Raw genomic sequence first — 26,084 nt, forward strand, 5'->3', positions numbered from 1 at the left:
CCTGAAGGGAGCTAGTGTGCCACAGCTAACCGGAGAGAGTCCAGGAAAAAGTTTGGAACTTCCTAAGAGGCAAGAAACTATTGTCTCGGGGTGCGCGAGGAGAGGGAGTTGAGAGCACTGCCTAAACGAGCTCCAGAGACGGGCACAAGCCACGGCTATTAGGGCGGACACCAAAGACGGGCGTGAAATGCCAAGGCTGCTGCTGCAGCCACCAAGAAACCTGTGTGCAAGCACAGGGCACTATCCACACCTCCCCCCACCCCCGGGAGCCTGTGCAACCCGCCACTGCCAGGGTCCCGTGATCCAGGCACAACTTACCCAGGAGAACACATGGCATGCCTCAGGCAGTTGCAATGTCACGCTGGCCTCTGCCACTGCAGGCTTGCCCCATACTCTGTATCCCTCCCTCCCCCATGGCCTCAGTGAGCCAGAGCCCCCTAATCAGCTGCTACTTTAACCCTGTCCTGTCTGAGCGAAGAACAGACGCCCTCAGGTGACCTACAGGCAGAGGCGGGTCCATATCCAAAGCTGAACCCCGGGAGCTGTGCGAACAAAGAAGAGAAAGGGAAATCTCTCCCAGCAGCCTCAGAAGCCGCGGATTAAATCTCCACAATCAACTTGATGTATGCTGCAACTGCAGAATACCTGAATAGACAGCGAATCATCCCAAAATTGAGGTGGTAGACTTTGGAAGCAACGATATATATATATATATATATATATATATATATATATATATATATATATATATATATATATATATATATATTTTTTTTTTTTTTTCCTTTTTCTTTTTCTGAGTGTGTATGTGTATGCTTCTTTGTGTGATTTTGTCTGTATAACTTTGCTTTTACCATTTGCCCAAGAGTTCTATCTGTCCGTTTTTGGTGGATTTTTTTTTTTTTTTTTTTTTGGTTTGGCTGCTCTCTTCTTTCTTTTTTTATTTTTGATAATTATATTTTATTCAATAACTTTTATTTATTTATTTATTCTCCCTTTTCTTCTGAGCCGTGTGGCGGACAGGGTCTTGGTGCTCCGGACGGGTGTCAGGCCTGTGCCTCTGAGGTGGGAGAGCCCAGTTCAGGACATTTGTCCACAAGAGACATCCCAGCCCCACGTAACATTAAACAGTGAAAGCTCTCCCAGAGATGTCCATCTCAATGCTAAGACCCAGATCCACTCAAAAACCAGCAAGCTACAGTGCTGGACACCCTATGCCAAAGAAGTAATAAGACAGGAACACAACTTCACCCATTAGTAGAGAGGCTGCCTAAAATCATAATGAGGTCACAGACACCCCAAAACACACCACTGGGCGTGGTCCTGCCCACCAGAAAGACAAGATCCAGCCTCATCCCCCAGAACACAGGCACCAGTCCCCTCCACCAGGAAGCCTACACAACCCCTTGAACCAACCTTTCCCACTGGGGGCAGACACCAAAAACAATGGGAACTACGAACCTGCAGCCTGTGAAAAGGAAACCCCAAACAAGGAAAGTTAAGCAAAATGAGAAGACAGAGAAGAAACACACAGCACGAGGAAGGAGCAAGGTAAAAACCCACCAGACCAAACAAATGAAGAGGAAATAGGCAGTCTACCTGAAAAAGAATTCAGAGTACTGATAGTAAAGATGATCCAAAATCTTGTAAATAGAATGGAGAAAATACAAGAAACGTTTAACAAAGACCTAGAAGAATGAAAGAGCAAACAAACAATGATGAACAACACAATAAATGAAACTTAAAATTCTGTAGAAGGAATCAATAGCAGAATAACTGAGGCAGAAGAACGGATAAGTGACCTGGAAGATAAAAGAGTGGAAATAACTACTGCAGAGCAGAATAAAGAAAAAAGAATGAGGGCAGTCTCAGAGACCTCTGGGACAATATTAAACGCACCAACATTCGAATTATAGGGGTCTCAGAAAAAGAAGAGAAAAAGACAAGGACTGAGAAAATATTTGAACAGATTATAGTTGAAAACTTCCCTAATATGAGAAAGGAAATAGCTAATAGCTAATCAAGTCCAGGAAACACAGAGAGTCCTATACAGGATAAATCCAAGGAGAAATAGGCCAAGACACATATTAATCAAACTATCAAAAATTAAATACAAAGAAAAAATATTAAAAGCAGCAAGGAAAAAACAACAAATAACACACAAGGGAATCCCCATAAGGTTAACAGCTGATCTTTCATCAGAAACTCTGCAAGCCAGAAGGGAGTGGAAGGACATATTTAAAGTGATGAAAGGGAAAAATCTACAATCAAGGTTACTCTACCCAGCAAGGATCTCATACAGATTCGATGGAAAAATCAAAAGGTTTACAGACAAGCAAAAGCTAAGAGAATTCAGCACCACCAAACCAGCTTTACAACAAATGCTAAAGGAACTTCTCTAGGCAGGAAACACAAGAGGAGGAAAAGACCTACAATAACAAACCCAAAACAATTAAGAAAATGGTAATAGAAACATGCATATCGATAATTACCTTAAATGTGAATGAATTAACGCTCCAACCAAAAGACACAGGCTCACTGAGTGGATACAAAAACAAGACCCATATATATGCTGTCTACAAAAGACCCACTTCAGACCTAGGGACACATACAGACTGAAAGTGGGATGGAAAAAGAGATACCATGCAAATGGAAATCAAAAGAAAGCTGGAGTAGCAATTCTCATATCAGACAAAAGAGACTTTAAAATAAAGACTATTATAAGAGACAAAGAAGGACACTACATAATGAGCCAAGGGATCAATCCAAGAAGAATATATAACAATTGTAAATATTTATGCACCCAACATAGGAGCACCTCAATATATAAGCAAATGCTAACAGCCATAAAAGGGGAAATCAACAGTAACACAATCATAGTAAGGGCCTTTAACACCCCACTTTCACCAATGGACAGATCATACAAAACGAAAATAAATAAGGAAACACAAGCTTTCAATGATACATTAAACAAGATGGACTTAATTGATATTTATAGGACATTTCTTTCAAAAACAGCAGATTACACTTTCTTCTAAAGTGCTCATGGAACATTCCCCAGGATAGATCATATCTTGGGTCACAAATCAAGGCTTGCTAAATTTAAGAAAACGGAAATTGTATGAAGTATCTTTGCCAACCACAATGCTATGAGACTAGGTATCAATTGTAGGAAAAAATCTGTAAAAAATACAAATACATGGTGGCTAAACAATACACTACTAAATAACCAAGAGATCAGTGAAGAAATCAAAGAGGAAATAAATACCTAGAAACGAATGACAATGGAAACACGACGACCCAAAACCTATGGGATGCAGCAAAAGCAGTTCTAAGAGGGAAATTTATAGCAATACAATCCTACCTCAAGAAATAAGAAACATCTCAAATAAACAACCTAATCTTACACCTAAAGCAATTAGAGAAAGAAGAACAAGAAAAACCCGAAGTTAGAAGGAAAGAAATCATAAAGGTTAGAAATAAATGAAAAAGAAATGAAGAAAACATTAGCAGAGATCAATAAAACTAAAAGCTGGTTCTTTGAGAAGATAAACAAAATTGATAAACCATTAGGCAGACTCATCAAGAAGAAAAGGGAGAAGACTCAAATCAACAGAATTAGAAATGAAAAAGGAGAAGTCACAACTGACACTGCAGAAATACAAAGGATCATGAGAGATTACTACAAGTAACTCTATGCCAATAAAATGGACAATCTGGAAGAAATGGATAAATTCCTAGACAAGCACAACCTTCCAAGACTGAACCATGAAGAAACAGAAAATATAAGCAGACCAATCACAAGCACAGAAATTGAGACTGTGATTAAAAATCTTCCAACAAAGGAAAGCCCAGGACCAGATGGCTTCACAGGTGAATTCTATCAAACATTTAGAGAAGAGCTAACACCTATTCTTCTCAAACTCTTCCGAAATATTGCAGAGAGAGGAAGACTCCCAAAGTCAGTCTACGAGGCCACCATCACCCTGACACCAAAACCAGACAAAAATGTCACGAAGGAAAACTACAGGCCAATATCACTGATGAAGATAGATGCAAATATTCTCAACAAAATACTAGCAAACAGAATCCAACAGCACATTAAAAGGATCATACACCATATCAAGTGTGGTTTACCCGAGGAATGCAAGGATTCTTCAATATACGCAAATCAATGTAATACACTATATTAACAAATTGAAGGAGGAAAACCATATGATCATCTCCATAGATGCAGAAAAAGCTTTCGACAAAATTCAACACCCATTTATGATAAAAATCCTCCAGAAAGTAGGCATAGAGAGAACTCTCCTCAACATAATAAAGGCCATATATGACAAACCCACAACCAACATTGTCCCTCAATGGTGAAAAACTGAAACCATTTCCACTAAGATCAGGAACAAGACAAGGTTGCCCACTCTCACCACTATTCTTCAACATAGTTTTGGAAGTTTTAGCCACAGCAGTCAGAGAAGAAAAAGAAATAAAAGGAATCTAAATCGTAAAAGAAGAAGTAAAGCTGTCACTGTTTGCAGATGACATGATACTATACATAGAGAATCCTAAAGATGCTACCAGAAAACTACTAGAGCTAATCAATGAATTTGGTAAAGTAGCAGAATACAAAATTCATGCACAGAAATCTCTGGCATTCCTATACACCAATGATGAAAAATCTGAAAGGGAAATGAAGGAAATACTCCCATTTAACATTGCAACAAAAAGAATAAAATATCTAGGAATAAACTACCTAAGGAGATGAAACACCTGTATGCAGAAAACTATAAGACACTGATGAAAGAAATTAAAGATGATAGAAACAGACAGATATACCATGTTCTTGGGTTGGAAGAATCAACATTGTGAAAATGACTATACTACCCATAGCAATCTACAGACTCAGTGCAATCCCTATCAAACTACCAATGGCATTTTTCACAGAACTAGAACAAAAGAATTTCACAATTTGTATGGAAACACAAAAGACACCAAATAGCCAAAGCAATCTTGAGAATGAAAAACGGAGCTGGAGGAATCAGGCTCCCTGACTTCAGACTATACTACAATGCTACAGTAATCAAGACAGTATGGTACTGGCACAAAATCAGAAATATAGATCAATGGAACAGGATAGAAAGCCCAGAGATAAACCCATGCACATATGGTCACCTTATCTTTGATTAAGGAGGCAAGAATATACAATGGAGAAAAGACATTCTCTTCCATAAGTGGTGCTGGGAAAACTGGACAGGTACATGTAAAAGTATGAGATTAGATCACTCCCTAACACCATACACAAAAATAAGCTCAAAATGGATTAAAGACCTAAATGTAAGGTCAGAAACTATCAAACTCTTAGAGGAAAACATAGGCAGAACACTCTATAACATAAATCACAGCAAGATCCTTTTTGACCCACCTCCTAGAGAAATGGAAATAAAAACAAAAGTAAACAAATGGGACCTAATGAAACTTCAAAGCTTTTGCATAGTAAAGGAAACCATAAACAAGGCGAAAAGACATCCCTCAGAATGGGAGAAAATATTTGCAAATGAAGCAAGTGACAAAGGACTAATCTCCAAAATTTACAAGCAGCTCATGCAGCTCAATATCAAAACAAACAACCCAATCCAAAAATGGGCAGAAGACCTAAATACACATTTCTCCAAAGAAGATATACAGACAGCCAACAAACATATGAAAGAATGCTCAACCTCACTAATCATTAGAGAAATGCAAATCAAAACTACAATGAGGTATCCCCTCATAACATTCAGACTGGCCATCATCACAAAATCTAAAAACAATAAATGCTGGAGAGGGTGTGGAGAAAAGGGAACCCTCCTGCACGGTTGGTGGGAATGTAAATTGATACAGCCACTATGGAGAACAGTATGGAGGTTCCTTAAAAAACTAAAAATAGAACTACCATATGACCCAGCAATCCCACTATTAGGCATATACTCTGAGAAAACCATAATTTAAAAAGAGTCATGTACCACAGTGTTCATTGCAGCTCTATTTACAATAATCAGGACTTGGAAGCAACCTAAGTGTCTACTGACAGATGAATGGATAAAGAAGATGTGGCACATATATACAATGGAATATTACTCAGCCATAAAAAGAAACGAAATTGAGTTATTTTTATTGAGGTGGATGGACCTAGAGTGTTTCATATGGAGTGAAGTAAATCAGAAAGAAAAACAAATACCATATGCTAACATATATATATGGAATCTAAAAATTTAAAAAAAAAAGATGGTTCTGATGAGCCTAGGGGCAGGACAAGAATAAAGATGCAGACGTAGAGAATGGGCTTGAGGACATTTGGAGGGGGAAGGGTAAGCTGGGACGAAGTGAGAGAGTGGCATGGACATATATACACTACCAAATGTAAAAGAGATAGCTAGTGGGAAGCAGCCACATAGCACAGAGAGATCAGCTCGGTGCTTTGTGACCACCTAGAAGGGTGAGATAGGGAGGGTGGGAGGGAGACACAAGAGGGAGGAGATATGGGGATATATGTGTATGTATAGCTGATTCACTTCGTTATAAAGCAGAAACTAACACACCACTGTAAAGCAATTGTACTCCAATAAACATGTTTAAAAAAATTCTTTTCAAAAGAAAAAAAATCTTTATGTATGGTGATGGATATTAACTAGAGTTTTTTGTGGTGATCATTTCATAATCTATGCAAATAATTGAATCATTATGTCATCCAATTGAAATTAATATAATGTATGTAAATTATACCTCAATTAAAAAATACATTGAAAAAGAATCATGACGGTGGAGTTAATGAACTGATTATAGTCTTTTCTACATATGCATTTATTTTATCTCACAAACTATTAAACATATGGAATCTCCAAATTCCGCACTTACAAGCCATTTCTAGTTTTGTCACCATTTCCAAATTATCTAGATTGACCCATGTCGTGAAATGGAAAGAAAAGGGTATTGTTTCTTTTACTGTAATCCTGCTGTTTTACTAGAGTGTCACAGTGGCAACTTTCCAATCTAGTTTTGAGAATAGATCCCTTTGTCAAGCTTGGTCATAATTTGGGCAAATCCTCTACTTAAGCAGAACATAACTCAGTTATGAGTATAAAGATTCATTCCTGTTTGTAGGATATCAAAAGTCCAGAAGTTTGACATAATAGACTCACCGAATAAAAACTTTCAACTATAAAATTTTGTCAAGGTCTGTAACTTTTTAATACCTTTTACATTCTAGTTTGCATATATGACACTATCAGTTTTCATTGAAACAGTCATTTGGATTTTTTTGAAAGCACAATTGTTTTACTCTGGGCAATCCTAATATTTCCACACAAATTTTTAGATAATATAATTTATGTAAGAACCACAAGGTATAAATTATTGCCATTGAAAAGGCAGTAATTTTGAATTCCTATAATGTATTTTAGATAAGCAAAAGTCTGTAAGGCTAAACAGTAGTATTTGTGCAATACTAGAAACAATGTTTTATTTCTTACATCTTACAAGAAAACTTGTACTATCTTCTCTGATAAAGCTACAAACATGGTTTATTAATTTCAATAATTTTTGTGTAGAAATGAGCAATAAATAGATGTCTGTCTGTAGAATACACACACAATGAGAGGTTGTATTGGTAATTAAAGGGCTAATTTTCCCAGATAGAAATTCTCTTTAAAATAGTAAAAACATGTGAAAAATGAACTGCCCCATATATTTTAAACTTATTCTGATCAATGAAACAAGGAGAGGAGTTCTCACAAATCTCTCTAAAAGGCCCTGTAAGTGCAACTTGTTTTAGAATCAAAAGGATTTAAGCTCTGATTATTAACTCATAACCAAGGAGGAACTATTTAATGAGACGGGCTTGTCCTCAACTTGATTACTACTTTTAAATTTTTTTTTTTTTTTTTTTTTTTTTTTTTTTGCGGTACACGGGCCTCTCTCTGTTGGGGCCTCTCCCGTTGCGGAGCACAAGCTCCAGACGCGCAGGCTCAGCAGCCATGGCTCACGGGCCCAGCCACACCATGGTATGTGGGATCTTCCCGGACCGGGGCACGAACCCGTGTTCCCTGCATCGGCAGGCGGACTCTCAACCACTGCGCCACCAGGGAAGCCCTCTAAATTCTGAATTACAACCTCATTATGTAAACTGATTTAATCATAGAGGAATGTGCTTTATAATTTTTAATTAATACATCTTACTTTCTAATCTCATAAAACTGCAGAAATTTACATGCTAGAGAAGACTTTTTAAAAAAGCATGTATTGGGGCTTCCCTGGTGGCGCAGTGGTTGAGTCTCTGCCTGCCGATGCAGGGGACACGGGTTCGTGACCCGGTCCGGGAAGATCCCACATGCTGTGGAGCGGCTGGGCCTGTGAGCCATGGCCGCTGGGCCTGCGTGTCCGGAGCCTGTGCTCCGCAACGGGAGAGGCCACAACAAAGAGAGGCCCGCGTACTGCAAAAAAAAAAAAAAAAAAAAAAAAAAAAAGCATGTATTATTTTGTAGAGGTTTGCTTCCTTTTAATTTTGCTGTCACCATGAAAAATTGAGAGATAGTAAAAATAAAATGCATTTATACATACATGTATGATGAAACGTCTCTGTCATTCCTTTACCCTAGGACAGTGTTCTTAAAGTATGGTGTTAGGATGACTTGAGCCGTTTAATCACCTAAATTTGTTTCCCACGTCCCACCCCAACTCAGACTCACTGAGTGAGAATCACCAGGCAGGGGTGTGGATCAGAAATGCATACAAAACAAGCATAGTTGGTGATCCTGATGGAGATAGTTCAAGGAGTGGCCCCGCTTTAGCGGCTATTGTCACATCTAAGATGTGTTCTATCCAGCTTCTTTAAAGTACACTTTAATGTCAGATATGCACATCTATTGTATATTTTGTGAGACTTCTTTTTAAATTGATGATTGGTAATTTGTGAGACTTCCCATAATGATGGCAATAATCATGGATTTTTAAATATCACTAAGTCTAATTCTTGCTTTGATAGTAGCCCAGAGTTACTCAAATGTTGATTTGAACACACACTTGAGTGACAACACTGGATTAGTCATTATACAACACTAATATTTTCTGCTTCATTTCATGTCCTCCATAACATAAAAATCTCACTTCTCATGAAGATTGTTAAGACCCCTGCCAGTGTGTGCCCTCTGCACTTCAGCTCCAGTTAAGGATCATGAACTTTTTTATATTCCCATTAGCTGAGAAGATGTTATTTTTTGTAGTTTGTGTTTTAACAGGTAGACTTTTGTTTCCCACATACAAAACTATAACATCAATTTTTTCTACACAGCCTCCTTTTCCCCAAACATCCCTCACAGCCCTGCAAGAAATATGAACACGCTCATTCTGTTGAGAATCACATTTCTGTTAAGTACCATCATGTTTCAAATGAAAGTTCAGATGCTGATTCAGGTTGCCATTATTAATCTATGACCCAACTTAACAGCTTTACAAGATTGACTCCACAAGTCATGAGGCTAGTTCATGATGCTAGGACTCTGGGTTATCACTTGAAATGAAGAAAGATCATCATGTGGTTGTTAACTCCATGACTGTCATTTGATGATGTTTTCTCTATCTCTCTGTCCTCTCTCTGGAATCATTCTTTGGTGGTGTCTATTTCTGCACAAAATGGAAAGTTTAATTGGTCTTTTCAGGATCAATGCAAAACATTTTGTAGCTCATTAAAGAAAAAGTAGCTAATGATCATCTAAATCTAATACATTAGAAAACTTGTACTTCTAGGTATCACTGGATTTAGGGGTTATGGAATATTTTCAAGCTATATATTGACAATATAGGGGTAAGATTTCTTCTTTGGAGAACATGCTCATTTAATTGAAGGTCCCAAGTAGATATAGAAATCCAGAGACATGAAAAGCATGAAGGATAAGAAATAGAAAAATGAACTGAAACACAAATGAAAACTAAAATGCTATTAGAAAATTTAATATAAGAAAGTAACAGTAATATTTTCAAAGTGACATATTGGGAAGAGAAAGTAGCAAATAGCTAAAACTACTGAGGCAGTACCAAAAAGTCAATAAGGAGAAAAATCTTCCTAAAAATGATGGATGATTTAATCAGGACAACTAGAATTAAGTCAGAAGGAGAGAATGCACACAGGTAGTAAAATATGTCAGACCAAATTCTGTAGAGCTAGGAAAAAATGGATTATTGGATTCTTTAATAATAAATGAAATTCTCTAAGTATCAAAAGAAACTAATAGACTTTCCCAGTTATGTACAAAAGGCATTCATTAACAATAGCACATTAGCATTTATTAAAGTTTTTTTGATGTTCTAGAAGATTCTAAAGCATTCATTTGCTTTTTAATACAAATTATCCTGTGATTTCTGTCATTTTAAGTGGGTCACAGAATACCTAAATTTGAATGTTCCTTCACTTTTCTGCAGAATTTCAATAAATATTGTGTATTTCAATGAATCAACCACAATTAAATACTGATGTTCTACCACAAAAGTACAATGGCAACAAGATTATATATATCTGAAAGTTCCTTACTCTGGCAAACTCAACAGGCATATGCAGGAGATCTAAAAGTGGACAGTATGACTTGAAGATTACTTTAGTTGCTCTTGTAGTTTATGTCTTATTATTAGCAACACAATATTATCCCATGTATTTCCATGTTATGTCCTTTGCACTTTAATTAATAGGATATTTTAGGTATGCATTTAATATGTAATGATAATGATTATGTTTCTTTCGACAATCTTTTTCTGAAATAAATACACTTTCAGTATTATGAACTAAAGTTAGACTGTCCTGGCAACTTATTGTGATATGTTATAAGGAATGTTAATACCATAATATGTTTGCTATAGGAATATTTGTTTGAGGGTTAAAATTTTAAATGGCAGAGTTGGTCCTTTGTAACACGGGATATTTGCATCTTCCTCTCTTTAAAGATGCTGGCTAGAGCCACTTGGTTTTAAAACATTGTGAAAGGAGTCATATCCAACTTGACCGTACCATTTCCATCAACTCTTTGAAAGCTACTTTAAACTTCTTTTCCATTAAAATGAGGATTGCCCATCAGATTACTCTGAACTAGCTTCCTATGTATTTGTCTACTGATCCCTCTAATATAATAGAATTTTTACAGTATTTAACAAGCAACAGAAATAGCCTTTAAAAATTTGAGTCCAGATCTGCCGAGGGTTCATGTGAAGTGAATATGATCTCCTGAATTTGGGGTTTATTCTGACCAAAAAAGGGGCACAGTTAAGAATCCCTGAGATGACTGTTGTTGACATTAGCCTGTTTATGTGTGCGTGTGGAAACTTGCTGGAGCCATCAAGTTTCATTTGACTGTACAGCTGAGTTTTCACCACACCCTTTCACTTCTCAAGCTTTTGCATCACACTGCGTGAGCAATCCTGCCTCTTGTATGTGTTGATTTTAATCATCCACATCCCATGTGAGGGTTGGACTTCATTCCTTAGTAAAGGTGGTTGTACTTGTGGTAACCTACTAACTATTCTCAAATTTAAACAGTACATTATCTGTAACTGTGTTATTAATTTTTCCTCCTAGCAGTAATGTGTTTAGAGTTGATTCACTATATGGTATTTTCTTATGGGAGAAGAAAAAAGAAACTAGAAATGAAAATACAATTTCTAGTTAGAAAAAAAAAGTAATATTTAAGGAGGCAAAGGAGACCTTAAGGGGCAAGCCAGATTTCCAGGGAAATTCTGAAACAAGTGACAGTGAAGCCTATGTTAGAATAAAGGCTAAAAGTAGACTAACAGGATACAAAACATGCTTATTGCAAACAACCAGTGCCATAAAAATCAGTGCCATAAAGGACATATTACCTTCGGTATGTGTTATGAATCTTAATGTGAATAGAGATTTTCATACAGTATATTAACATGAAAAAAAAAATCAGGTAAAAGTTAAATTTCATGCAGCATTTGGGTTTTTTTTTTTGCGGTACACGGGCCTCTCACTGTTGTGGCCTCTCCCGTTGCGGAGCACAGGCTCGGGTCGCGCAGGCTCAGCGGCCATGGCTCACGGGCCCAGCCGCTCCGCGGCATGTGGGATCTTCCCGGACCGGGGCACGAACCCGTGTCCCCTGCATCGGCAGGTGGACCCTCAACCACTGCACCACCAGGGAAGCCCAGTATACCACAGTTTTTTACAAAAGGAGGTTAGAGACCTTGAAACATTTGGGAGTCCATTTGGGATCTTAGTGTCACTTCAGGGACACGGTGAAATCGAGCTAGAAAGGATGTTGAGAAGCACAAAATAGTGGGCTAAGATCAATATCAATTAGCAGTAAAATAGTTGTTATCTAATGTAATTGATCATTTTAATGACTCATTTTAGTCAACATTTGCATATAAAGACATTTAAGGAAAATTCTACTTTTAAGAAATGCAGAATATTATACTACATTCTTTCTGTTTACTTGTTAAGACTGAACAGACATGAATCAGTTGAAACAGATTTGTTTACAAAGAACTTCAGAAAAAGACAAGTGAGAAAATAGGTTCAGTCGAATTATATGCTGAGATTCCTAACAAGTCAACTTCCATGTACGTTGTTTATTTCTATTTTAAAGATTAAAAGTGAATAACTCGTTAGTTAAAAATTATACAAAGGGGCACTGAGGAGTAGATGACAAAGCTGTTTTAGGTAGGAGCAAGCTTCATGAGGTTAATGAGTTTAAATATATGAATATTTTATGCTGACGTGTTAAATTTTTAAAAGTGAAGTGTGTTAAAAGTGAGAGAACCAGTATATTTTGTAAGTCTCTTAAACTTCTTAAAGTATACAAATGTTACTGTTCTCTTCTACATTTTCAAAGAATTAAATTAGATATTTTAAACTTTACATATTTTTCTTCCTGTGATTCTCTAATTCTTTCAGATTTATAACCCTCCTAATCCCCAAAGTTTTCAGACTGTTTTTAAAAAAGCAGGGGTGGATGTCAGCAAAAATAGTAGAGGAAGGACCTCTGAACATTTGTTCTTCCATAAAAGCAATTGGCAAAATTAGCAGAAAAATCTTTTCAGAATTCTGGAAATTAAACAAAGGCTTGCAGCAACCCAAGGAGTATTAATGCAAGAAAAATGGTTGACTCTCAAGAACAGTGAGCTTTTGGGCATTTTATCATGTTCTAGCCCTATGCTGCTCTCCAGCTCAGTTGTAGCTGTAATAGGTAACATTCTGCATTCCTGGTGCAGAATGGCATCTACAGTAGTGAGCGAGTAGAACTGCATCTCTTTCAAAGCCTTATTTCCAAAGTATGGTCATTATTTTACCTGTCTGAAGGGTCCCTGGAAGACCCACTTTCAAGGCTGACTTGGAACACACCCTATACTAAAAGCCTTCTTCCTTACGTTGCAGTGAAAACAATTAGTCAAGTGCTTTATCTTTGCAGCTGCCTGGGAAGATTGATAACTATTGGGGAACACAGATTAACCAAAAATCTTAAGGAAAACCTGAAGAATGAGATGCCTGTAGTGGCTCTTCAAAACTCGGACATATATTGCTGGGAATCTAGAAGGCCACATGCATGTGTAGAGCTATGTGCCTGCTGGGGAAAGACCTTAGAAGACTACAGTGCCTCATCTTTGGCTGACCATAAGGCCATGGTCAGCAGAAAGTGGGAACTTACAGTGGAGGTGAAAATTAATCTGGCTGAACGTTGAAAGCATACAACATACACACAAGCCCCTCAGCAAAGACAGAAAATTCAGTTCCAGTCCTTTAAGGAAACCTGATCAGCAACTGTGAGGCCAACCAAGTAGAGACTTAAGCGGCCACATGTGACAAAGAATACAGATTTCACATTAGTACAGGAAAATCACTAAACAAACAGCAGTGGCTATAGCAAACAGCAACAACAAACCCTGGGTAGAGGATATCATCTGAGTTACAGAGTTGTCACATTATTTGAAATGTTCAGTTTGCAAAAAAAGAAGTTTGCCAAGAAGCAGAAAAGAATAGCCCACGCATGGGGAAAAAGCAATCAATAGAAACAATCAGAGGAAGTGCAGGGTGTTTCACTAGATGAAAACAAAACTTTAAATCAGCTGTTTTAAGTAATGTTCAAAAGAGCTAAAGGAAACTGCCCCAATGAGTTTTTATGAATTATGAAATAGCATCTCAAATAGAAAATGTCGATTAGGAAATAGAAATTATAAAAAGGAACCAAATAAAAATTCTGGAGGTGAAAAGTATAATAACCACTTGAAAAATTTACTAGATGGGTTCACCAAACAATTCTCAGTAAATTTTAAAATATTGAAATCTTTTTCTGAACACAGTGGTATGAATCGCTAATTAGTGATCAAGATAGCTTTCCACAAAGAATAACCCAGATCCAAATGACTTCACTGGCAAGTTCTACCAAATGTTTAAAGAATACGAATTCTTCAAATTGTTCAAAAAAAACAGAAGAGGGAATACTTCCTAACTTAATGAGGCTAGTTTTATCCCGATACCAAAATTAGACAAAAGACAATATCACAAGAAATACAGATCAGTATCTCTTAGCAGTATGGTTGCTATAATGCTCCAAAAATATTAGAAAATTGAATTCAGAAGCTTAGTAAAAGGAGTATATCCCATTACCAAGTGGAATTTATATCATGACCGCAAGGTTTGTTCATCAATATACTATACCAATAGAATAAAGGGAACAAATGCACACTCATATTGGTAGATGTAGAAAAAGGAATTTGACCCAACATCCCTTCATGATAAAAAAACACTCAATCCAGGAACAGAAGGTACCTTGCTCAACCTGATAAAGGGCATCAATGATAAACTGACAACTAACATTACACTTAATGATGAAAGAACTAAAGCTTTCCCTCTAAGAACAAGACAAGACATCCACTCTCAACACTTCTATTCAACATTGTACTGGAGGTTCTAGTCAGGGTAATCAGGCAAAAAAAAAAAAAAAAGGCCAGTCATATTCAAAATAAAGATGTTGAACTATATTTGCAGATAACATGATCTTACATATAGAAAACTATAGAACCCATACATATTAAGAACCTATTAGAATTAATGAGTTCAGTAAGGTTGCAGAATACATGACTAATAAGCAAAAAATCATTTGTGTTTCTCTATACCAGTTGTTACTGTCTGAATTGTATGCCCTCCAAATTCATATGTTGAAGCCCTAATAAATAGTACCTCAGAATGTTACTGTTATTTGGAGATCAGTTCTTTAAAGAGGATATATTAAAGTGAGGCTGTTAGTGTAGGCACTAATCCAATCTGACTGGTGTCCTTAATAAGAGAAAATTTGGACATAAAGAGAGACGTCAGGGATGCACTCACAGAGAGTCAAGATTATGTGAGGACACTTAGAGAAGGTAGCTATACGCAAACCAAGGAGAGAGGCCTCAGAAGAAACCAAACCTGCTGACACTTTGATCAGTTTCCAAAACTAAGAAAATTTATGTTTAAGCTACTCAGCACGTGATATTGTTTTGGCAGCCACAGCAAATTAATATGCTAGCCATGAACAATTCAGAAATGAAATTTTAAAATTCCACTTATAATAGCATAAAAAACACTTAGGAATATATGTAACAAAAGTAGTACAAGGACAGTACAGTGAAAACTACCATTTTGAAAGAAATTAAAGACCTAGATAAATGGAAAGACATTGCATTTAAATGGACTGCAAGGTTTTCAAGATTTCTTATTAAGATGGCAGAAGTCTCCAAGTTAATCTACAGAGTAAATTTAATCCCTGTCAAAATTCCAACTACTATTTTTGCCCAGTAACCAAAATAGCTTGCTACTGGCACTAGGATACACATATAGATCAATGTGATAGAATTAAGAGTCCAGATATAAACCAGTCTATGGCCTTGATTTTCAACAATGATGCGAAGTTCATTCAGTGAGAAAATAATTTTGTCCACAATGGCTGAGACAACTCTATATCCACATACAAAAGAATAATTTTGGTCCCCTTCCTCACACTGAATACAAATATTTAAACAAGATGAATTGGAAACCTAAAAAAAAATTAAGAGCTAAAACTATAAAACTCTTAGAAGAAAACAGGGGTGTAAATCTTTGTGACCTTAAATTAGGCACGGGTTTCTTATATATGGTACCTAAAGCAGAAACAAAGAAATATATTTAAATTGTATTTAATCAGAATTTTTAAAAGATGTGCATGAAAAGACTACCAAGAAAGTAAAAAGGCAATGCATACAATGGCAGAAAATGTTTGCAATTCATATATCTGACAAGAGCTAGTGTTCAGAATATATGAACATTTACATCTCAATAATGAAAAAAACAACCCAGTTAAAAAGGAGCAAAGGGGGCTTCCCTGGTGGCACAGTGGTTGAGAGTCCACCTGCCGATGCAGGGGACACGGGTTTGTGCCCCGGTCCGGGAAGATCCCACATGCCGCGGAGCGGCTGGGCCTGTGAGCCATGGCTGCTGAGCCTGCCCGTCCGGAGCCTGTGCTCCGCAATGGGAGAGGCCACAACAGTGAGAGGCCCGCGTACCGCAAAAAAAAAAAAAAAAAAAAAAAAAAAGGGAGCAAAGGGTTTGGATAGGCAGTTCTCCAGAGAAGATACACAAATGCCCAGTAAGCACCTGAAAAGATGTTCAATATCAATAGTCAGGAGGGAAATATAAATCAAAACCACAATGTGATACCACTTCACACCAACCAGGATAGCTATAATTTTTTTAAATGGGAAATAACAAATGTCAGTGAAGATGAGAAGAAATTGGGCCCCTCATACATTAACAAGAATGCAAAAAAGGTGTAGCCATTATGGAAGGCAGTTTGTCATTTCCTCAGAGTTAAATAGAGTCACTGTATCATCCACGTATCCACATATATTGTGCAAGTTGTACATGATGTTCATAGCATCATTATTCATAATAGCCCCAATGTGGGAACAACTCAAATGTCCACCAACTGCTGAATATATAAAATGTAGTATATATCCATTCAATGGAATATTATTCGGCAATAAAAAGGAATACAGTACTGATACATGCTACAGCATGGATGAACCTTGAAAACATGGTAAATGAAAGAAGTCAGACCCAAAGTCACATGTCATATGATTCTTTTCATGTGAGGGATCCAGAACAGGCAAATCCATAGAGACAAAGTAGATCAGTGGTTGCCAGAGTCTGCGGGGGAGGGGAATGGGGAGTAACTGCTAACGGGTGTGAGGATTTTTGGGGTGATGAAAATGGTTCTGGAATTAGATGGTCCTATGAGTATACTAAAATCCACTGAATTGTAAGCTTTAAACAAGTGAGTCTAGGGCTATGTCAATTATATATCAATAAAAAAATTCATATGGTGAAGATGAAGAAGAGGAAACCTAGAGAAAAAGAAAAGATGAATGCAAGGTGAGGGAAGGTAATGCAGTAGAAGCCATCAGGGTTGAATATTAGTCATGTGGTGACATGTGGTGCAGAGCACTTCAGCAGTTAACACAAGGCCCATGATCTGTGCTAGGAATAATAGCCTCCACTAGGGGCTCCGCAGAAGCACAGCTTCTGTGAAACGTATTTCCTGTGGTTCAGACTTTTTTTTTTTTTTTTTTTTTTTTGCGGTACGCGGGCCTCTCACTGCTGTGGCCTCTCCTGTTGCGGAGCACAGGCTCCGGACGCGCAGGCCCAGCAGCCACGGCTCACGGGCCCAGCCGCTCCGCGGCATGTGGGATCTTCCCGGACCGGGGCACGAACCCGTGTCCCCTGCATCGGCAGGCGGACTCTCAACCACTGCGCCACCGGGGAAGCCCAGTGCAGACATTTTTCATCAGTTCAGAAAAATCTCGGTTGACAATGTCCACAGCAACCAGCATTTTCAGAACTTTTCTGAGTGTTTCATATTAGGTATTGTGCAGCATATTCCTTAATACATTTCATTTATTAATTCACTAAGTGCTTGCTGAGTACTTGCCTATTTTCCTTTTTAGCAAAATGCAGGAGTTGAATTTATCTTTGAGTATAATTGAGGAATAAGGTCTATGTTTGTAGGATACATTGTTGCTACATGAAAAGAAATGTCAGGTAATGCCCTTACCCTTTTCAGGTGTTGCTAGGCTGCACCCTGCAGGCCTGTACACCTTGTAGTTGCCCAGCCCCGAGACTGAAGAGCGAGCCTGAAAATGGCAACAGAGAACGATATTGGATAGGGGATCTTGCACGTCTGAAACAAAGGGTCCTGGAGCAATTCCCCACCGTGTACAGCAGACAGGAAAGGGCAGCCATCTTCACTATTCAGGGAAGGAGGAGGCTACCATTTATAGGGGGAATTGACGTCAGGTTTGTTCATCAGTTACCAGGGAAACCAGCAGCCTGGGCATGTCCTTTACGGCCCCTCAGGTTAATGAGCGTCACAAGGGCAGATGTTTCTCTTTAATAAACGAGCAGGCGGAGCCGTTCTGGCCTAAGGATTAGAACAATCACTAGCTGGGGGAGAGGGCAAGCAAGTTCGTGTAAGTAGAGTGTAGGTGAAGTAGGGACTGGTCGACGAGGGGGATGGAGAAAAAGCAAGAGAACAGCCATCTTGAGTGGCTTGAGCATGCACTCCACCCTACATACCCCACACCACCTTTACCGTCTTGGTCCACCCCCTTCCACAGTATACCTAGGTCAGGTGTGTAGAGGTGCACTGCAACCAAATACCACAGAGACAACACAGACAGAGTCTAAGCGGTGGGCAAACTTTGGAGCCAGTCACTTACTGGCTCAATTTTTCATGGACGTCCACAGGAGGACGACAACGGCATGTTGCCATAGACCCTGCAATCAAATTCATTTGGCAGTGAGGCCATCGTTGTTACCTAGCCCACGAACAGATTCCCTCCACTTAGATGAGAGATGAAATGTAAGGTATTTAACAGGCACAATACAGGGATCATGACCATTAAGCAAAATACAAGCAGTAACAGCATTCTGAGATAATACCGTACCTACCTGTGGTTTTTGTCGTGGCCTACAGTGCCACACCACCTGTCCACACCCAGTTTGCACAGTTGATGTCAAATACTGGAGAGGCGGAGTAACAGACCACAGGTTAAAATAATGGTGCTTTTCTGCATTATGGGGCCCGGATTAATTACCTTAGTAGTCTTAGGCGGGGCCGGGTAGAAGACAGGTGAGATCTATAAGTCCCTAATTCTATTCCCCACACAGGGCGGCAAATCCAAACTACTGAGGACTTACTTGCCAGTCCCAGGGCCATTTTATAATGTGTTTCTCGGGGGGTAGATTCTGTGGCAAGGGCAAAAGTGAGTCATTGTCCTGACCTGTAATTGGCAGCGGTCCTTTGGTGGTCACCAGTTGAACTCGAATGGTGTTGACCAGTTGTTTCTGGACTAACGTGGCATAGGCACTGGGATGATTGCTCCTGGGATGTTTGGTTATAGATTTCACATCTCAATTGTTTAGTCCTTTCATCCTTTCAGTTAGCCCAGCAGCAGTGGAGTTGTAGGGCAGGTGGAAATGCCAGCATATGTCATTTTTAGAGGCCCATTCCTGAACTTTTCGGTGGGTAAAGTGGGTTCTTGGTGACTATCAATGTCGATGGGAGTCCTGTATGTCATGCACAGCTCTCCTAGACCCTGAATAGTGGGTTTTTGCATTGCTCGATGACTTACGTAGGCCTTTTATAATGTTTTCCACCTGTTGTAATGCATTGTAGACTGCATATAGCTGTTCGCTCACACTGTATCATTGCTCTGATCGTGGCCATAGCTATGACCAAAATAGGTTAGTCTTATCATTTTGCCATTGTCACAGGCCCCAGCCAAACCTGGGTAACTGGCCATGTCTAATTTACAAGTCTGTTCCTGAATTATTATTCCTAAAACCTGTGTCTGTAATTGTTTAGGGGCGGTGGGTCAGGGGTATGCCTGTATTTTGTAGATAATCCAGGTCCTTGTGTTGTCTGTATTCACCAGCCATCCCTGTGCAGCCAAGATGAACCACGAGCACGGGGCTGCTACTCTTAAACTTGAAAGAGACTCTGAGGTTAACAGGCTATTATCAACATAAATGGAAGAGAAAGATATCTCTCATGGTAGACAGCTGCCACACACGCCCACACTAGTGGATGGCCACCTCGGAATTACCTCTCACAACTTTGGGGCCCCACATGCTAGTGGACAGCCACCCCAGGACTAACTCCACAAGTGTCCATTCCCTGTTCTTATTTCCCAACATCTCAGTGCTCATGGGAGTTTCCCTGGTGCCCTGAGTTGCTCACCAACTGTTGTGCTGCACTCTGCAGGCCTGCAAGCCTTGTATTGTAGTTGCACAGCCTGGACACTGAAGAAAGAGCCTTGAGACAGTGACAGAGATCAGTAATATTGGATAGGGGATCTTACCTGTCTGAAATAGAGGGTCCTGGTGCAATGCCCCACACGCACAGCAGACACGTCACAGCAGCCATCTTTACTGCTCGGGGAAGAAGGAGGCTTCCTTTTATAGGGGGAATTGATGTCCGATTGGCTCATCAGTTACCAGGGAAACCAGCTGGGGCGTGTCCCTCACAGCCCCTCAGGTTAACAACCATCATGAGGGCAGGTGTTTCCCTTTAATAAAATAGCAGGTGGAGCCAAAGGATTAGAACAATCACTAGCTGCGGCAGGGGGGCAAGTACTGTTCACCCGAGTAGGTGAAGCAGGGACTGGTTGAGCGGGGATGTACAAAGAGCAAGAGAAGAGCCGTACTGAGCGGCCTGATCATACAGGAGTGTACAGTTCCATGTTCAGACGTTGTTTTTACTATTTTGAGCTGCACATTTTTTGTACTTTGCTATTTACCGGTCAAAAAAACTTTAGCTTATTAAGATTCAGAAAGAAGACAGTATCAACATGTATGCTATTTTAATGCAATATGTTATTTCATTAGGAAAGAGGCAAATATAATTATATTTTAATTTCATCTAAATAGTAAATGTACTATTGATATGAGGATAAAAGGCATTAAGTATTCTTGCATGCTAAATGTCCCTGTAAACAGAGTGATATTAGCTGTTATGTAATTTTTTTAATGCTTATTTCATTCAAAACACTCTATTCATAAAATTTTTACTTAGGATTATGAAAGAGCAAAAGGCTGAAATATCCATCAATAGTATAATGAAATCTTGGTTGATTCTGAAAGCAGAAGTCAGCCAAGATGAAGGAATGAGTCTTGTAATTGAGTACCAGAGGTAAAAAAAAAATAGCCCTATTAAATGAGGAAGAGGAAATGCCTTAGACCTAGAGGAAAAGGTCATAATATTAGATTAGGACTGAATAAAAGCAGTCCACTACTAGCAATTTCCCTTTACTTGACAGCAATTATAGAAAGTTTTAACAAATTCTATTAAAATGGACAAAAACTATTTCCTAAAATAATAGTAGATTACAGTAAATACTAAGTACTCCACAGCCTGTATTACATCTCTGTTTTTTCAAAATGAGCATGATGGTTTCTTGAGTATCCTGTTAGCCAAGTTTCAATTTGGGAGAGATGATAGAGTTGGAGGTGGGATGAGGTGGGTAATTGTAATTACCTTTATGCAGGTAGTATTGCCCTTGGAATGGGTAGAAATGCCTTTGAAGGTTGGTGTAGATAAGGGGTTGCGAACAGGTTTGAAATCTGTGCAGACTTTAGCTCAGGTGCTAATGGCAGCCCAAAGTTCTCTGTTGGTGAAAATGATTCTGATATACAATCTTAAGATAGTAAAGGAGGGTGTTCAGTGAATTCCAGACCTTTGTCATGGACAAGGAACTCAAGTGCTGCTCCTTTGTGATTCCTGATTCATTTGTTCCTCGAGAGGTTAGCTAAAATTAAGCCAGTGAGTAAAAAACAAACAAAAAGCCCCCAGCGATTCAGTTCTTACAACTATAGTAAATAGAAACAAAGCTCACTCATTATAACTCTTCTCTTTAGTCAGATGGAAGATGAAACTTTTTCCACAGAGATATCTTAATTTCTCTCCATGAAAGTGAAATAGATTATTCTGTGGTGAAACATATATGGCAAACTTAGATCATATAGGCCACAAAGTATACTACTTTTAATTAGCCAGGATTTTATATGAGTAATGAACCTTCCATTTCACTCTGAACATACCATCCTACATACATTTTAGTTGTTACTTGCTATAATGTAAAGGAAAAATCATTTTTTTTTACAATTACTGGCTGACATTTAAGGCAATGTACCAAAGCCTAACTTTATTTTGTTCTTTCTTACTTAGTTCTGAGCACTAAATCATCGTGCATGATTGATTCTTGCTTACCTGCATCTTCTCCCATACTAAAGTATTTTCTATGTGGACAGCTCTTCAGAATAAGATTAAGATATGAGTAAAATGAAACAGGACCAGTGAGAGAGACAAAATACATAAAAGCCTCTTCAGACTTACTCTGAATTACCACTTGACTCCCTTTCAATTTTTGGCATCAAATTTCCACTTGAGGTATAAAGCTTCAATCAGGAGGGCAAAGCATTGCTGACAACAAACAAGAAAATAAACACTGCTAATTTGCACACATAATAATAAAGGAAAAGAGAAAGAAAATGATACCAGGGAGAGGCAGGGACTTGTTTCTTCTCAGAGAAACGGGAAACACCCGTTTTTCTACTGTGAAAGGGGAGGTACATATTCCAGACCAAAGAAGAGATGCTTTCTTGAAATGGCTCCTCCCGGGTCCCCATAATTTTGCATATAAATGGGAAATGGAGCTGTACTGAACGTTTTAGGAAGCTTTCTGCAAGGATTCGTGAAGTAAGTGAGGTCAGTAGGGACACAGACAAAAAAAATCGACGTTAATTAAATCACAATAAGATTTTGATAGGAAGATTCATTTTTCCAACTTACTGTTAAATAGATAAGTGTCTCAGGTACTCAACTTTGGATGTAATGTTACATAGAACTTAACTCTTGGTTGAGCATAAGTAAAAGAACCAGGTTTTCTAAGTAAGGTGAGGAGGGAGAAATCAACTGGTTGGGGAAAAGCTCAGGAGAGAGGAAGTAGCATTAAAAAGTGTGTATCCATGACGAGTTTATATATTCCAAAATAAATAGCAAATTGAGTACTGGATTGAGGAAAACATGCTACACTTCCTGTTTCTCTTCTGCTCACCAGCTAAGGAACCATGAGAAAGGCATTCTTTCGGCATCAAACTGGCAAGAGTAGTTTGATTATCTGGACCCACTTCCAGTGGGTATTGAGACAAAGTTAAGGTGGTATTGATGGCACCCATAAATTTTTTAGAGCATGGAAAAGACTGGACAAGAATAGACTAACAGGACCTTTTGCTCTTAGAACACTGAAGCAGATTCTCCAATGGATTTAGGACACCCTCTCCCTTTCCCTCTCTTCTCTTTAATTTAAGAAGCATAAAGTCATGTACTTCCTGCCAGGCACTGTTCTCAATTCTTTAATTATTCAGTGTTAACTCATTTAATCCAATACAACAACCTTATAAGGGCATAACTACAATTCTCCCCTGATGGATGGGGAACTGAGGCACTAATGAGAATATTGCTCAAAGCCATATAGCTGTTTCGTGGGGGAGGTGGAATTCTAGCCCAGTCTGGTGCTAGAAGCTGTACTTTTTTAACCAATATGCTGTTTTCCTTCCTTTCTTTGTATTTACCCCTTTAAAATAAGGTTAACTCTGCGAAATAAGGTGTAAACTTACTGAAAGGGCTGGAAAGGGTTAACGCTGAAGCACTTCCGCGAGCTGAAAAAACAAAAACAAACCAGCCAGCGAAAGCCTGTTAAAGCCCCCGTAGGAAATTCAGTGGGCCTCCTGTTTCCTTAAACTCTCGCTTTCGCTCCCGCTGACACTTTACAAAGCCGCAGCGGCGGGTCCAAGCTGCCGCGCGCCACCTTCCTCCACCCGCCCGGCGGGCCGGGGGTCCGAAGGGGCTTCGCAGGGTCAGTAAGCGAATACGGGCTCAGGTTTGCTTTCTTCACACCCCAGCCGCCGCCGCACACGCCCTCCCGGGAATGGCGAACTGTAATTAACCCTGTAGCGCCCAGGAAGACCCCACCGGCGGCGAGCGCCCGCAGGGTCGGCCGCTGGGCCGCGATTCCCCGCAGGCGGGCGCGAAGGCGGCCCAGGGCCAGGTGGGTGCGGGCACCGCTGGCCCGACCGCCAGGGGTGCGAGCCGGGTGCGGGCATGGCGCCCGGGCAGCGCAGAGGTGCCGTCCGGCGCTCCCCTCCTAGCTTGGTTTTCTCGCCTTCTCTCCTGGCGCGCCAGGCCGCCGGCTGCCGGGGGGCACGCCGGGCCGGAGTTGCCCTCTCACTCCCCCTTGCCTTGCTCCCCGGGTTTAATCTCTCGGCGACTCCTCTGCCAGCCCCGAGGAAAGTGCAGCCATTGGACAGGTCGGTGCTAGCTGCCGGTTTCGGGGAGGAAGGTGGGAGACGCCTGGAGGAGCAAGGGGGAGGGAAGCGGGGGGGGGAATGCAGCGGCAGATCTGGCAAATTGCGAGCTGCCTTCCCTCCCCAAAGTGTGGAGCTGGAGTGCGGGGGAGCGCGGCGGCGGCGGCGCCTCCTCCGCCACCAAACTCCGGGGCTCGGCGGGGCTTGGGGCCACCTCCTCCTTAGCCAGGAGGAACCCTCTCCCGATAGGTTTCAGCCTGACTTTTCCCTCCCCGTTTCTTTCTTCTTCCTCTCTCTCTCTCTTTTTTTCCCCAATACATTTTTCCTGCCTTCGGACCTCAGACTGCTGCAGCCCGAGCCTTCCCGGGGCTCAGCTCTGGGGCTGCTCATCCCTCCGGCTGCGAGCAGGGACGCGCGCCCAGCGTCGGGGCGAAGAAAAGAAGAAAAACTTGTCGGAGGGGTTTCGCCATCCCACAGTAACCCCCTTCCCGCAAACCCAAACCTTCCGCGGGGGCCACCCTAGGACTGGGGAAAGTTCCTTCCGAGCCGACAGCCCTCTTGGATTTGGACAGGCACCCGCGCTGGCTGAGGAATTAGATCTGTTTTGAACCCAGTGGAGCGCATCGCGGGGGCTCGGAAGTCACCGTCTACGGGCACCGGGGTGGCGCTGCTTGTGCGGAAGGGAGAGTTTGCCAGCCCCAGCTCAAGTGGCCTTTCGTCTCCGCAATTGTTGTGTGTCTGGGGTGAGGGCTGCGAGTGTCGTGGCAAGTTGTGAAGAGAGACCTGGAGGTCCGGAGAGGACTGCGCTCCCCTCGCTCTCCCTTCTTCCTCTTCCCGGCTCCCGGGTGTGAAGTCCCAGAGAAATTTACAAAGGCCTCTGCATCCCGCCGAGACCAGTCCTCAGCGTTCGGCCCCGTTGTCCCCATTCCCAGAGGGAGCCCCGGGGCACAGGGTGCCGGAGAAGTACTGGCGGGGAAGGGGAGGGAGGTCGCGGCAGCGGCATGGCGAGGTTCCCGAGGGCCGACCTGGCTGCTGCAGGAGTTGTGTTACTTTGCCACTTTTTAATGGACCGGTTTCAGTTCGCTGAAGGGAAGCCTGGAAACCAAGTCAATGGTAAGATCCACTTTCGCTTCTTGCTTTTGTGCCCAGCTGAAGACCTCTCTGGCACCCCGTTGTTAACCCACTCCCTCCCCACCTATGCCCTTGGCAAAGTTATTGCAATTGCATTTCGACTAAACTTGGTCTTCTCAAATGGGCAGAAGAATGTTGGCTGGATGAGTAGGGTGGTAGGGACTGGGGGTTATCTTAAGGATTTACCGCTTGCTTCACCTGAGCGGCTGGCAGGGAGTGGTACTGACTCCCCGGACGCGCCCAGAGAGGGCTCTGGGGTTAGAGCAAACCTTACGCTGATACCTCGCCCAGGAGCTGGCAGCCTGGGCTGTGTCCTCCCCGGCCCCTCCTCCTTCTCTGCTGCTGGGGTAAACTAAGGGAGTGCGCGAAGGGGGCGGTAGGGGGTGGACGTGGTGGCAGCCGGGGATTGCAGAGCTCCCCTCTGCTGGAGAAAATTCCCTGGGGCCGCACCTTCCTCCCCCCAGGCGATCCCCACCTCTGCTCCCTCTTGCTGTCTGGGGCTGAGCGGGCGCTGGAAGTGGGGCGGGGTGGGTGCGGC

The 26,084-nt window shown here is 40.8% G+C and overlaps 2 protein-coding genes across 12 annotated transcripts in view; both read left to right on the forward strand.

Moving 5' to 3' along the window:
- Positions 1–26,084, forward strand: part of MALRD1 (MAM and LDL receptor class A domain containing 1) — a gene marked incomplete at its 5' end in the record, with an annotated part of 1,062,652 nt that overhangs the window by 868,225 nt on the left and 168,343 nt on the right. The window lies entirely within an intron of this gene.
- PLXDC2 (plexin domain containing 2) overlaps positions 21,156–26,084 on the forward strand; it is a 417,308-nt gene continuing 412,379 nt past the window's right edge. The window contains exons 1-2 of one of the 3 annotated variants that reach the window (XM_079915193.1): positions 21,156–24,418; positions 24,758–25,528. In XM_079915193.1, the coding sequence (XP_079771319.1) occupies positions 25,417–25,528 (112 nt within the window). In that variant the 5' untranslated portion in view covers positions 21,156–24,418; positions 24,758–25,416. Of the gene's footprint in view, positions 24,419–24,555; positions 25,529–26,084 lie in introns of those variants that run through there. The other 2 variants (XM_079915195.1, XM_079915194.1) reach the window with 2 other exon arrangements.

This window comes from Stenella coeruleoalba, assembly GCF_951394435.1.
Source record: "Stenella coeruleoalba genome assembly, chromosome: 2".
NCBI classification, from domain to species: domain Eukaryota; kingdom Metazoa; phylum Chordata; class Mammalia; order Artiodactyla; family Delphinidae; genus Stenella; species Stenella coeruleoalba.